Source organism: Vigna unguiculata, chromosome 6 (genome assembly GCF_037176805.1).
Source record: "Vigna unguiculata cultivar grain cowpea cultivar isolate G323 ecotype 2 chromosome 6, ASM3717680v1, whole genome shotgun sequence".
NCBI classification, from domain to species: domain Eukaryota; kingdom Viridiplantae; phylum Streptophyta; class Magnoliopsida; order Fabales; family Fabaceae; genus Vigna; species Vigna unguiculata.
In genome coordinates this window covers 47540606-47556205 of record NC_140797.1, presented here as the reverse complement: position 1 = coordinate 47556205, position 15600 = coordinate 47540606, and the positions used below count along the sequence as shown (strand labels likewise).

Sequence of the window (15600 nt, the reverse complement as noted above, 5' to 3'; positions counted from 1 at the left end):
TCCACCTTGAGGGCTTCAACAATAACGCTGCAAATTGATGTGAATAAATAGATAAAACATTAAATTCATTCATTAGATATGAACATATAAGTGCTAATACAGTGATAACAAGGCATGAAGTTTCATAATATTGCTGGTACTGTTTTCTAATCAAATTATAGTTTTTTTCTTAGTAATTTCCATAGTATAGGTGTACACTAGAGGTGAATATGTACTAAAGTAAAATTTTAATTTTGATTGAAAAACAATATAAAGAACATTTTCTATCTAAGTTTTCTCCTAAAAACCACTCATATACTTGCAAGGAAGTAATCACAAATTTGGTTCTCTTAATCATATTCAACTTCATCTGTTGGTCATATATCTCTAATTTCCTCTCATTCTAATTGTTTAGATTTACAAAATAAATCACAACTTCACATTTAGTTCTATTCAGTTAATCTGGTAAGAGCTCTCTCCGCCCCTCCTTTTTTTTTATAAGCGGTATGTAAACATCCATTCGGGACGTTATTCCAGTCGCGTACGCATCTATATTAATGGTTAATTCCCATCAAAACCTACTTTCCATTAATGAACCGACCAAGGCTTTCTCATTAGGACCACACGCATAGAACCAATATGTATATTATTTCTAAGTGTGGATGTTGCATAGTGACTCTGTATTTTTGGGTTATCATGCATGTCATTGGTGAGAAATCCACCACTAAGTTTTGTGGACAGATGGTTACTCATGATTATTTCATATACAAAATTTGAACTAGAAACCGTACTTCAAAATTAGAAGCGAGTTAGAGGACCAACGTTGGTCAGCAGCGACCACGAATAATGCATAACTAAAGCTGATGGAACAAAGAATCATTATAGTGACTACTACACTAGAGCTGATAGAAAATTAAGAACAGGAGATAGTGATTCACCTAGCGAGAGCAGGTCGCTTTTTTTCAGGTTGTTCTTCTTCGGTGGAACCTGAATCTAAACCGCGTTTCCCTCTCGCAGCGCCGCTCGATGTCTCCATGTACCTCGTCTGCATTATTCTCACTGCTGTCGGATTTCGTCGTCTCTCGTCAAATCCTTTTAAAAAAAAGAGAGACAAAGGATAACGAGGTGTAACTGTCACGGATTCGATGGAACGCGAGCGGATAGAAAAGCAGAAAGTTGAAAATCCTCAGCAAAGAAGAAAGTGCAGAATCTGAGAAATTTCGCGGAATTTTCTCTGCGGTTCGACGCCTATGCCAACGAACCCGAGGCACTTTTCCTGAGATTTGTTTCTGCTAACGGTGTGAGTGATGGGTATAATCTAACGGTTTGCGAATCTGGGAGTGGTTGATGGGCCTGGGCGGTGGGGCTTCGATCTTGCGGCCGCAGGAGATCATGGGATTTGGTTCGTCGGATTCAGAATCTTTGTCAATATTTTATTGGGGCTTGCCACGTGGGGTGATTCAGCAGGTGCGTCTGTCACTGTCACTGTCACTCCTCAACATGATCATAATGCTGTCATAAATAGTGTGATGTTGAAATTGCTGTTATAGTTTTTTTTTGCCACTTGGAAAATAATATTTAAGTTCCTTACGTGCCATGCGGAAACAAAAGACTAAACATAGACCCAAGTTGCAACGCAAGAAAAAACCACGTTTAAACCTTTACTTTTCTCACATGGACCCAAGTTTTATTTGTGCTGTTGACTTCTGTGTCGTTTTTTCACTTCAGTAAGTTGCAACGCGAGAAAAATATTTTTGCTGAAGTGATGTTTTGGGAATTCTTTTTTCTCAATCTTTTACTGTTATCAAAATGTGAGTATATATGGAAAGAAAAGAGAAAAGGGATAAGGTGACATATGATAAAGCTGTTGCAAAAGTGTCATGAGTACCCACGCACGTTACCTTCAACGATAAGAACAAAAACTCTTTCCTAATCCTCTCATTTAACAAGAAGCGTGAGCAAAAGACAAATTAGGAGGTAAAAAATTAGGACTGTTTGCAGATATTTTAATACATGTTTATATATAGGTTAATACATGTTTATATATAGGTAAGTGTGAGTATCATATTATCTGTATTTGTAGGTATCTATCATCCATAAAAAATCAAAATTAAAATTTAATTTATATTCTAATAAGTTAAATTTAATTAAAATTAAAATTTTATTTTATTTTATTTAAAAATTTATAAAAAATATATATTTTTTAAATATTTGCGGATATGCGAGTATATATTTGTACCCGCAAGTTTTAAAAAAATTTACAGATATTTTTTAAGCATGTACTCAACAAGTAAACAATGATGTAGCGGATGATTTTTTTTTTACGGATTGGGTTGCAAATAGACATTATCTATGTCTGATCCAATCCGTTATCATCCTTAATCCAAACCTAAATAAAGTGAAGAAAATAAAACACTAGCGGAGTTTGGAAAAGGTAAATGAATTGAAAAATTTTTATTTTTGAAATAAATTAATTTGGTAAAGAAAATTCAATTTTAAAAATTTAATAAAATCAATAATCAAACTCTACTAACATGTTGTCGATAACCAAATCCAACAAATAGTATTTTGAAAAACTTGAAATAAATAAATAAATAAATGACATAAGAATATCCGTTATGCTTTGTTGGAACAAGTTATGGAAAGAAGGGAGCATGAATGTGTAAAGAAATGGGAAATACTAGTTTAGATGAATAACTCGAGAAGAAAAAAGTGCAAAAAAAAGAGATGGGACAGAAGCTAAATTTTCTTCACTAAAGTTGAATAAATGCCTAGAAATGACAAGTTAAGGCAGCGTAATGAATTGTGTTTGTTAGATGAGAGAGACATAAGTATTCTTTTGGAACATTATATTTTATGGTACCATAATTGATTGTGAGTATATTTTTGGTCGTTTTTATTATGTTTGACAAGTTTTTTTGTTTATTAACTGAAAGACGTTTTAGTCTTATAAAAATTAATGTTGGATAAACAATTTTTTCCAGAGTAACTTATAATATATTTAAGATATTATCTTGGATATTCTTTTTAATTCAGTAGTTTTCTAATTTTGTTATATTTATTTATTCATTCTATCCGTATGATAATCATTAGATTAACATTTAAATAAGACAAGTTTTCTTACAAGATACGTGAATAAACGTAATGAAACTTTGAATATTACTCAAGTATTTTATATTTATTTTTAATTACTTAAAATTACCATGACATATTGTACAATATTAATAATTGAATAACATAATATAAAAGTATAACAATTACGATAAATAATATAATATAATTGGTTTAAAATAAAGAATTTAAAAATTGGATGAGTAAACTAAATAGAGTATATTTAATAATTAAATTAAACCAATTTTTATATAAAATAATATTTTTATCTTTTAAATGAGTTACCTTAACAACTTTTTTTCCTACGTTCAAAGATAGTTCTTTCCTGCCTTCCAACGAAGAGCTGGTTAGTCATTTTTTAAAATTAAATAATTTAAAATTAAATATATTGTATTTTATTTTAATTTATATTTCTAATTTTTTTATATATTTTTTGATTGTAATGAATATATAGTAGATAGTTGAAAAAAAAAAAGATTATAAGGCGAGAAATGAATTATGATGTTTTGTGACGTGGTTTCACAGAGTGGTTGGCGTAGAACAAGGGTTGCAGTTAAGTAACCACTATCCACGCTGTAATACTTGTAATAGTTTGCTTATAGCATATCTCTCTCTTCGCAAACGCCAAAACCCGGTTTTTGGTTTTAATTATCATCATCGAACCGGGCTACAGGGTGGGCCATCCCAGACTTGAACCGGCTATGGATCCCCTGCAGCGTCCCTTAATGTCGGACCGTGTCACCGTCAACGGCACCGTGACGCCGCTTGCTCTGCTCGCCGACGGCCGTCTGTGGTGGTCGGAGGGAATCCAACGTTGTTTGTCCGTTGAGAAGGACGTCCTCAGCTTCGTCACCAGTGGACCCTACATCAAGATCAAGAGCCTTGTCGAGACCCGAGACGGATGCTGCAGCACCGGGGCTCCAACAAAACTCGCTCGAAACGACGTCGTCTTTATGCCCTCCTCCGAGGAATCGCACAGGCTCTGGTGCCAAAAGCTTAGTGAATTCGTTGATTCTCTCGGTAAATTAAATTTCACCTTTCTCTCGGTACGGTTAAGGTTGTTGGTACTGCGTGTGTTGCATGTGTTTTGAAGTCTGTAAGTGTATCGATAAAGGTTTAAAAAGTTCTTCTCTAAATTTCGATGTACAATTGTGAATTTTAGTGCCAAAAAGGGAAAACAAATTTGTAAGACTACTTTTTAGTTCTCACTTCTCCAAATGGAAATGCAAACGTGTACTGAATTATGTCATAATGTAGGTCGCCCTAAGAGGTTGTTTGTTTTTGTTAATCCATTTGGTGGGAAGAAATCCGCTACAAAGATTTTCGATGAACAAGTGAAACCTCTTTTTGAAGATGCTCAAATCGAGATCACAGTCCAAGGTGCTCTAATTCTTTGACCATGTTTCGTTGTTGTTTCTATTTCCCTTTCAAATGTATTTGTATTTGTATATTTATATGATATGATATGATTTTCCTCAGAAACCAAGCATCAGCTCCATGCAAAGAATGTTACTCGTTCGCTAGATATTACCAAATACGATGGGATTGTTTGTGTTAGTGGAGATGGAATTTTGGTAGAGGTTAGTTTCATTGCTAGTATCCTGGTTGCAGTGTGCTATTATCATTCGTCATCATCATGTCCACGATTATTAATGCAAAAATTATTATCGTAATAGCATTCGGAGCACATTTTTCTGTACGCTTCATGTTTACAATGCATAAATATTGAGCAGCAGTTAATTATGTGTTTCGTCCAACTATACGAACCACAAATTAGGAATTAGAGAGAAACCGGACGAAAAGAAAAAGGAATATGAAAGAAACCTCTCCTTCAAGGATCACCCTTCCGCGGGTTTTCCCTTCACAAAGGGCTAATGCTCAATTTATAGATGACAACCTATTCCCTGAATCGTACTGTGGTACCTCCCTTATCCATATTTACTTAATCCCTTTAACTAACTGATTAATATTCAAAACCCCTCTTCTCCTTAAACCATAACACTAACTATTGTTATTTGCATGATAGTAGTTGATCTATCCAAACATTGTTAGAAAAGAAAGATTAATTGAAAGATGCTCTTAATGTATGAATTAAACAATATTAGTATCTGCTGCTTGTAAACCATTTTGAGTTATCGTTTCAAGATATGCTAATGCTGTGATGGTTTACGTGCTCATGTTCGTGGACTAATTGAAAAACATATAGTCAATACCTTGATTCTGTTCTTTCCTGAGAAACTTAATGGTCTTCGGGGATTTGGTTGTGGTATTCCAATGAAGCCCAGAAGATTCGAGTGCATGTTATGACATCTGTGGGAATTCAAATCGCAACATGGTTCATTTCTATGTTTTATCAAAACCTGTGCATTCTAGAATGCTTTTCCCCTGGTTCATTTTGATGTCTTTGTTTTTAATTTTTTTTCTTAATCTAACAGACTTTGCACATTTTAGTAGGTTGTAAATGGACTTCTTCAAAGAGAGGATTGGGAAACGGCAATAAAGATCCCCCTTGGAGTAGTTCCTGCAGGTTTATCATCATCATTACTTTGTTGAATAGGTTTTATCTAATTAGACTTTATTGCTTTAAAGTGAGCGGTGGGGTTACTAATTGGGTTTTGTTTTGTATACAAGGTTTATCTTTTGTTATCTGTACACAATAAGTTTATGGGTAACTACACAGTTTTGTTTTACCAAGCTAAAAAGTTCTTCCATGCGTTGAAGGTACGGGAAATGGCATGGCAAAATCACTTCTTGATTCGGTGGGCGATCCTTGTGAAGTAGCTAATGCCGTTCATGCCATTATACGAGGTTTTGATCCATCCATGTCATTCAAACATGTCATGTCCATTTTTTCTGTGCTATTATAAGTTTAAACTGTTTATTGAATACCAACAGGCAATAAACGACCACTTGATGTGGCTACCATCATACAAGGAGAAATCAGATTTTTCAGTATATTGATGCTTGCATGGGGTAATTACTCTCTCTGTGTCATGGACCATTCAGTGAAGTGGTTCCAGATGTGCTAAAACATCTAGGCTAACTGTTTGTATCTTTCTTTTCTTGATTTATGACCACCCGACTTGAGTCTGCATATGATTCCAACCATGCAATTCACTTAACATATTATAAAACTGGAGGTACTATTCTATTTCAGGTCTGGTAGCAGACATTGACATAGAGTCTGAAAAGTACAGGTGGATGGGAAGCGCTCGACTTGATTTCTATGTCAGTAATCCATTTTCTAATTTCCACATGTTTATTTATGATGTTTTTCTTTCACTTATATGTGTCTCTTTTATATGGATAATGATCGCAATTATCTTCTACTCACTTGGTTTGACGGAAGGAACATGGATAAAAGAAAAATAAGCATTAAATTGCTGGCCATGTGCTTTAGTTTCTCGTATTTTACAATATGAAGTTATTTGTGCAATGTAGAATGTCTTCTGATACTTCATTTCTAGCACTAGAATAGAATATGGGCCAGTTTGTTACAGATTAGAAAAAAACTGATTAGTAAGAGACTCTAGCGATAATTTTTAGAGATTAAAAAAATAGCATAAGCTATTCTCAATTTGTTTAGAATCATAAATGTATTTTTTCTTAAAGAAGTGTCTAATTCTATGACATGCTAGAAGCTATTTTGAATTTCCTCGTAAAACTTGCACTGGGATTCGTTTGACAGATAAGTGATTGAATTTGTTCATTATGGTTTTCTTTACTCACTGCTTTCCTGATTCAGGGCCTCTGTCGACTCTTGAAGTTGAGGCAATACATTGGATGTGTTTCTTTTGTGCCTGCACCTGGGTATGAAGCTTTTGGGGAGCCCACAATCTACCCTGGAAAACCTACTACTAGCAAAGGAAGCAACAGTGATCAAAGTGAAGCAGAAGAAGCTAATAGACAAAGGCCTTGTTATCTAGGACCTGAAATAAACCTGGAAAATTTGAACTGGAGAGTTATAAATGGACCCTTTATTTCTGTCTGGCTTCACAATGTGCCTTGGGGTGCGGAAGACACAATGGCAGCACCTGATGCAAAGGTTAGTTTTGAGTGGCTACGATTCAAGCATGTCGTCTTGATTCTCACACTTCTATTCATGAACATTTAACTGGGAAATGTTTCCAACTTTATATGACAGTGATGACACCATTACCTAGGACCAGTTATGTATCAATTTGATAGCATAAACACCCCTATGGTAGCTTCACAATAAGAAGTGATCATTTGCATCTTACTTTTCTGGATTTTAAAGATTCACTAGCAACAATGCATGGAAATTGAAGATTAAAATTAACACAATAGAGTGTACATATCTCAAGTCTTTAATTACTGCCTGGATTTTTTACATCTAAGAAAATTTTGCTGAATATTGTTAATGGTCTAAATTTTCACTTTCATAAGTTTCTGCCACGTGAAACATTGTGTTATATACAAGTTCACATACAGATACATATGTATGATAAGCATTAATACTTCCGGGCTTGAGCTTTTGTTGTTGTGATCTTGTAAATGCAGTTCTCTGATGGTTATTTGGACTTGATCATGATCAAGAATTGCCCAACGCTACCATTACTATCAATGATGTCTGAGTTGAATACAGGAGGGCATGTAAAATCTCCGTACGTCACATACCTAAAGGTGTGATCATCAATGTTTAACCACAATGTTTTTTGTAGCTGTTACTTTGAGCTTTTGAAATGGCCATTCTTTGGTTTATTTGCGTAAAGGAACTTATTAAAGTTTATATCTTCACAACATTATGCAGGTGAAAGCTTTCAGCTTGCTACCTGGCCCACGCACCAAAGACAAAGAGAAAGAAGGGATCATAGATGTAGATGGTGAGGTTCTGGCAAGAGGGAAAGGAACTTACAAATCTGAGGAGAAGACTTTGATGGTCTATGATAAATTACAGATAGCAGTGGATCAAGGTTTAGCAACACTCTTTACTCCTATATAATACTTTTTTTGTCTTGTCATGGATTTTTTCAAACTTACTAGACTAGTAATACTGTGAGATGAGTTTTCACATACCAACTTTGGTTTAATTATTTTTCTCAGCCCATTGCTTTCCGTGAAATTTGTTTTACAGTTACACACACATGTATGTACAAAGAGAACCTTCCATTGGTTGTTTATCTTGTACAGCACCACATAAATTAGAGTATACCATTACTAAATAACGTTTTACAGTGAAATTTGACGTGTTATGTCTTATTGCAAAAATTTATATTTCTTATATATTAATATACCAATAACCAACCATTGGTTAAAATAAAGAAATTAGTAAACTAGGGTTTTATAAAATGCAAACACGGGATTGTCAATGCTCGTGAATCTACTCAAGCATAGTTATGCGTCCCACTGGTAGCATCTGCTGGTGAGCCAGAGGTGTTAAAGGTCAAGTAATGGACAGAGAAGGGTGATGGGTTGGGGTGCATTGGGCTGTAGTAAACTGACAGCCTCTGGGGCCCGAGGAAGGGTAGCCAGGGATGTTACAAAAAAGTGCACTTTTTTGTAACACCCCCGGATCCTCTTGGGCTTACCAGGCATCCCACTTGCCACCCTCAAACCGGTTGTGTTAGGTCCGCAGCCCAATACACCCCAACCCATCACCTCTAGCACCAACTAGCATGAGGTTGTTCCCAGGGAGGATCGAACCCCAGACCTGAGCTTTAACACCCCTCAATCACTGAGAAGAGACTTTTTAATAATAGGGATAACAATAGAGGTGAGTATGAGTCTTACTATTTCATTCATAATTATAAAATAAAATTTTATAGGTTATGAAAAAATTACAATATAAAATTCTCCTCATTATTTTTTTAGTTCTTTTACTTAAAGGTGTGTAAAATATGTTTTTAATAAATTACAATGATAAAACTTTAAAAAATGTGTCATTCATGTAAAAAAAATAATTGCTAATTATGAGGATCGGTTGATACAAATTTTATAATCCAACTTTGTATTTTTCTTTTTGAGAATTTTAATTTTGAAAAGATAAATTTATGTTTTTTTTTTTAATTTTAATTTTGAAAAGATAAATTATTAAATAAAATTTATATATTGTTTCTAATCTTTTTCCCTATAATTAGAGTTTGCTGATTACCTTTGTTTGTAGTAAATTTCTCCACAAACATGTTTAATAATTGAGAATCTAATTAACTCTTAGTTGGACATCCAAATATTTGTCATTGTTCTGCAAAATAGGGATGGTATTATGTTAATGTACTGTAGTTGTTAGATAATCTCCGCAATACAAATGAATGAAACTCCAGCGTTTAAGTATTAATTTTTTTATTATAACTAGTGAAATTATATATATATATATATATATATATATATAATAATAATAAGTAATAAAATTATTATTTTTACAAAGGTAAATATAAATAAATTTTTTATTTTATTATAGAAATTTTTTATTTTTTAGATAATTTGTATTTATTTTACAGATATTTTTTTATTATAGATAATATTTTAATTCAAAAACTATATACATTGTAAAAAGTAGTCAAATAAAAATAAATATTACTCAAAGGATAAAATTGATAAATTATTATTTTAATTTAAAAATTGAAAATAAAATGTGTATTTAAAAATCAACCAATTGTAAATTTATATTTATATATATATATATATATATATATAATAAAAGTAATATTTTTTTTATTATAATTATGAAAATAAATAATATATAAAATAAATAGTTTTTATAAATTTATCATAAATAACTAATTAAATTTTAAAAAGTAATTCTGAAATTTAAAGAGTAATGTGATAAAATAATTGATACTAATAAGAATAAATGAAATTTTATTGTAACTTATTAATTTAACTTTAAAAGGGTTATAAAATTTAAATAAAATGATTAAATATTTATATTAATAAAAATAAAATTGGTAAAAAAATGTTTAATAAAATATATTCTCTGGTAACAGATTTAACGTTTGGATTAAAAAGATGTGAAGCGTGGAGTTTGGAATGCATGAGAATTTATGGTTGAAGGGATTATAGAAAGTTGAAGTTCTTTGTCATTAATGAATCAACCAAAGTTTTAACCACCTTGAAAAAACCGTCACTGCTCTTCAAAAAATTATAAATTGAATTGTTTATAATACCAATCAACAAACTTGTCTGAGGTTTATTGGTGAAACAGTATTCAACCGGTTTTCTCATATGTCCAAAAGGTATGAATCTTTACTGGTTAGAGTGAAAGATAATTTATATATATTTTAAAGTTGATGCTGTTGCAGTTTTAAAACCATTTCATTAAATATTGTTCTATAGTAATCATTCAACTCAAAAAAGCATTATACAAAAAGAATTTAAGACATGATATTTTAATTGTAAAAATTATTTTATCTCATAAATTTCATTGTACCGTATTACTTTTAAATTATTTCGTAATTTATATTTTAATATAAGAATATAATAGGATTCATCATTTGGCTATCAGTAGAAAAAACATTCCTTATTTACATTAACTATAATGAATTTTGCGACATATCCTTTAATATTGAGATTTTACCATACTAATGTCATAAACTTGTGACCTTGCCATAGAAATATTTTACATTTTACATATTAATTGTCACCAAATATTAATATAATTACTATCAGAAATTCACAGAAGAATAGTCATGCTCAATAGTCAATTAAGTTGATATTTTATATTAATTAAAAATATATTTTCTCCTTCAACTTTTAGTAAAAACTGGAATTAGTGAATCTTGGAAACCTTTAACCAATTTAGTTACTTATCTTTAGAATGCGTGAATTTATTCATTTAAACCAAAAATTTTCAAATTTATTTAACGTTTCCAACGTGTTTGTTAGTTAACATTGAAACAAACATGTGTCAAATGGTATAAACAAACTAAAATACTATAAAAAAATGTATTTTAACCTTTAAAAAAAAAATTTAATCTCAAATTCCTTGAAATATCCAAAATCAACACTGCATCTTAGTTAACACTTTATGTTTCCTAACATATACTTTTAAGAAATTGCTTAAAAGGATTAGCACATTTTTAATATTCTCGGGTACTTAATTTTTTTGTTATATCTAAGTCCATCATTTTATTATCCAATAATTTAAAACACTGGTTGACACCTTTCAAAAGCTATAACATTACTAGGTTGGACATATGTGGCATGCCTTAATCATGGGCTATTGAGTATTCATATGTAAAAATTGAACCTAAAGTTTTTCTTGTCCTATTTGATGTTACTAGTTGAGAGTATCATTGCAAATAAGATAACACTATTATAAAATCTATGACATCAAACATGTCATTATAAAGGTTGCTATCAAAGTCAAATAGCATCCATATATAAATTCAGTGAAAATTAATTTGTCCACGTAGAGTTGTGAACTAATCACATAACATTACAAAAGCTAATGATAAAAAAATCATATTTTTACGCAACCACTAATATAGAAGAATGATACCTAAAGAAGATGAAGACAGAATATAAAGTAGCATAGTTCTAATAAGATTAGTCGGCAACTCTAATCCTCCCAAGTCATAAACCAAAGGATAAGGGTTTAATGCTTAATTATTGTTGTTTGTCTTGTTTTGTCTTTAGTTACCTAGCATATATACTACTTGGTAACATCCTTATGAAAAATTATACTTAAGCATTCTTAAGAAAATGAAAATCTACTTAATTACTTTATTTAATAATATAATATTAAAAATTAAGTACGAGTCTAAGACGTAATTATGTATAGGTATTATATAATGTAAAAAAAACTCATAAATATTGAGTATCTTCAAATTATGGATTGAAGGTGATGTTAACCATTTAAGTGAGTTTGACGTTGGTCTTGCGTTTTTACGGTAATCCTTCCTTAAAAACTCATTAGTAATATCATAGTTGACGATATCAGACAAATATGTTTTATATCCTATATTAAAATCTCAAAATTAACTAACCATGTTTTTCTTTCATGTTTAAAGAATTGATCCGTTAAAATATAACTCTTAACTTGTGTTTGGATTAGATTATGAAGTTAGAGAAGTAAAACTCAATAAATTTATAGAAAAAAAGAAAGATGAAAGGTGAATTGTTTAAATTAATATATACATAATAAAAATAAATAAATATTGTAAAAGTTTTTGAATAATTTGGTTAACATGAATAATAGAAATCTATTTTAATAAACAAAATTATAAAATAACTAAATCATCCTTATATTAAAATTACTGTTATTATTTTTTGTTACTTAAATACAAAGGTATTTATATTATTATAGTATTTAGTTCTTAAATTTTATTATTAATATTATTATTTCTTATAGTTCCATTAATATTTAATTTATATATTATTAATTTTAGTTATTATTTTATATTATCTATATTATATATAATATAGATAAGTTATTTATAATTATATATAATTGTCAATTATATATATATATATATATATATATATATATATATATAAAGAATGAGATAACTGATTCTTTATATAAATAATTGGTTGTCAATTATGTAGATATATAAAAAATCGATATCTTCATATTTTTGGTTGATTTTATTTATTGACATAGGTATTTAGTTATATTCACGTTTTTTCATGTGTGATTATGAACATTCAGAATGTGGAATTGATTGTATTAATGATAACTTATTCTTTGGGAAGAGAAAAGCGAAAATCGATTCCCATGATCTGACAGACACTCGATTTCAATCGACGATAACTTATTCTATTTGAGTGAAGGGGTAACTTTGTAGTCCATTTCAAAAAGAAAAAAAAAAGTAATTATGATATTTCATTTTTACTTAGGTGATTTTTTTTTTCTTCAAAATTTAGATAAGCTAATTTTAAGCTTTCTATGCATTTTCTCACTCTCATTTATGCGTTTTCATTTTCCCAAAATTATTTCCAATTAAAGCATTTAAGTACATAAAAATTACTCTGTAATATACTGTAGATTAATTTGTCATTGTAGAACACACCTGAATGAAACATTGTATTATAAGCCTAATAATATATTTAATTTGGACATAATATATTTGATACGTACGTCAAGTCAAGTCATGGGTTGAGAAGTTGGATACACAAGATCTTTCTCATGTATATTACAAATTAAGGTTCAAACTATTTATTTTAAAAAATAAACAAGAGATATTTGTAACCCATGTTATAGATTAAGACGCCATGTTACGTTAGAATAATATTTATAGATCATTATTTTATACAGAATTTTAATTTTATTAGTGACTCATTTGAAATATTGAAGAAATAATTTTATTAGTGACTCATTTGTAATATTACGATGGGTTCAATTGTGATTTAATAAAATAAATTTAAAGACTTATTCGTTATTATTATGGAAAGTGATAATAAAATAAAATAAAGATAAAATAAAAACCAACCTGATAGAGGTTGGTTTACAAAAAAAGGATTGAGATTCTGTCTCTTTCTTTTCACATTAACTCATCAAGAACATGTGAGTGAAGGAAGAAAAGTAAAGAGATAGATGGAAAACGATGATTGAAGAACACACAAAATTATAAATTGAAGAACGCATATTGACATGATCTCTCTTATAAATCAATGTTAGTGCTCTATTATGTTATTATGTTTTATCGTATGAGAATCATAAATCTTAATAACCCTTACTTAGTTTTACATTTGAAACAATAGCTGTAAGACTATTACGAAATAAATAAAAAAACGCATTTTCTAAAAATAAGCAGTAAACACATTAAACTAGCATATATAAAAAAAATGTTTATATTCTCTTAAAAAAAAAAGTTACAAACAAATGTAATTAGCGATTAATAAGTGACAATTAATCAATGCTTATCAATCGGTTTAGAGAACAAATTTTGGATTGGTCTCGCACTTTGTTTTTCTCATCAACCTAGCACAGAAAAAAAAAAAAAAAACACCACACGCATCCTTTAGTTACAAAAGCCTTTAATTTTTGAAGCTGGTATGGTTGGAAAAAAATCTGAATGAACCTAGAATTAATCTATGGATTGAATGGTTGCAATAATCCCCGAGCGGGAGTACTATGCAAACGTGTTGGTTTTTGGGAAGAAACAAGCAACGAGAAAAACAACGTTGTTGGCACATAAATCGTAGATGTGGTCGAGATTGGTTTGTTAATCCCTTTTGTGCAACAACGTGTGTTTGTCTCTCACACTATAGTGTTTATCATATGATCACACCAAAAAAAAAAAAATCAAAACTGTTTCTTGTCCTTCTTCATCTCCACCGATAATTAAGGATGACTATGGAATTTTCCAACCCCTGTCAAATTGGTTGTTGGCCTTGTCATTTTCAACTTCAATGCATGCATTTGGTTGGAACATTGCTCCCAAACTACCTCTTCTTCCATGGAACACGGGTTGTCTTAATCTTAACGTGCACAATTTTTAAATACCAAAAACTTATGCATTTTATTTCCGAAAAAAAATATGCTAAGTACTAATTTGCATAATTGGGAAGTTTGGTTTCATACATGAATTCTCATTCATAAATATCTCTATAAACCTATACCTAATTCATTTTCAAGCTTCTCTTGAAGAGCTATTTTTTTTTAATTTAGAATATAATGTTTTTATTCTTTAATATTATCCAAGGCAAATTATTCATTAGTCTCGATGTTATATCTAAATGTCACGTGTCCTTGGAGTGAAGTGTGTTACTTTATTTTGAATTCTTGGTCTTCGTATATTTAAGTTTTATTATCTTTCAACTGATTACACATCTCGTAATGGACACACATTTATGGCTCCCAAAATGATGAATAATGACTATATCCTATTGAGAAAGAGACTCTCGTTTTATTTTAAATTTAATAAATTAAATTTAAATCACCGAACCTAATTAATGGGGCATATAGTTTTAGAATAATTCTTTATTTATATATTTTTTAATTTTTAATTTATAATGTAAAAACCCTTAAAGAAAACTCTCCAAAGACGACGTTACATTAAACCGATTACAGAAAAAAGAAGACAGTTTTCTGAAGTTGAAAAAGGCGCATAAAGTTCATCGAGATATAACGTGAAACTTAAAAAACGAAAAAGCGCGTGCCCTGAACAAGATAGAAGTGGAAATAGGTGTTGGGAGTTGCGAATTACGTGATTGCGTAGCGTGAGGTAGCGGGCCATGCAAGATAATTGGATATTGTAACTTAAGAATCCCCAGTCGCAGCGCGTGGGAGCTTGACTCCACTCGCCCCTTCCATTCCTTTCACGTGCTTGCATTATCCTCATTCCTTAACTTCGATTCCAACGCGTCCGGCACCAGTCAAACCCCCTATAATTACCGATCTGCCCTTGTCGTGTTTGCCCCGTCTATGTTTCACTCTTTTCTTTATCTATACACAATAACAAACCCATCACCAATTTTTACACCCTCACATTCCAATTTTACTCATTATAGTTTATAGTTCAACCAGGTTCTTTGTTATCGACAATTGCAATGTGTGCTTCCACTTTTGGAATCACCAAGACAATTATGTTATGTAAATATAAATCA

The 15600-nt window shown here is 30.7% G+C and overlaps 2 protein-coding genes across 2 annotated transcripts in view; one reads left to right on the top strand and one right to left on the bottom strand.

Moving 5' to 3' along the window:
- Positions 1 to 1338, bottom strand: part of LOC114187923 (calmodulin-binding protein 60 D-like) — a 5477-nt gene extending 4139 nt beyond the window's left edge. Inside the window, exons 1-2 of the mRNA XM_028076343.2 lie at positions 918 to 1338; positions 1 to 27 (exon numbers count right to left, since the gene is read on the bottom strand). The exon at positions 1 to 27 is cut by the window's left edge and continues 49 nt beyond it. Coding sequence (XP_027932144.1) covers positions 1 to 27; positions 918 to 1030 — 140 coding nt within the window. The 5' untranslated portion in view covers positions 1031 to 1338. The remainder of the gene's footprint in view (positions 28 to 917) is intronic.
- A 2327-nt stretch (positions 1339 to 3665) lies between these two features.
- Positions 3666 to 8158, top strand: LOC114186773 (sphingosine kinase 1-like). Its single transcript, XM_028074783.2, has 10 exons — positions 3666 to 4110; positions 4348 to 4470; positions 4570 to 4670; positions 5545 to 5617; positions 5812 to 5898; positions 5986 to 6063; positions 6248 to 6318; positions 6836 to 7135; positions 7612 to 7734; positions 7862 to 8158. The coding sequence occupies exons 1-10, from the start codon at positions 3792 to 3794 to the stop codon at positions 8051 to 8053; spliced, it is 1467 nt and encodes a 488-aa protein (XP_027930584.1). The 5' UTR covers positions 3666 to 3791; the 3' UTR covers positions 8054 to 8158.
- Positions 8159 to 15600: the final 7442 nt, after the last annotated feature.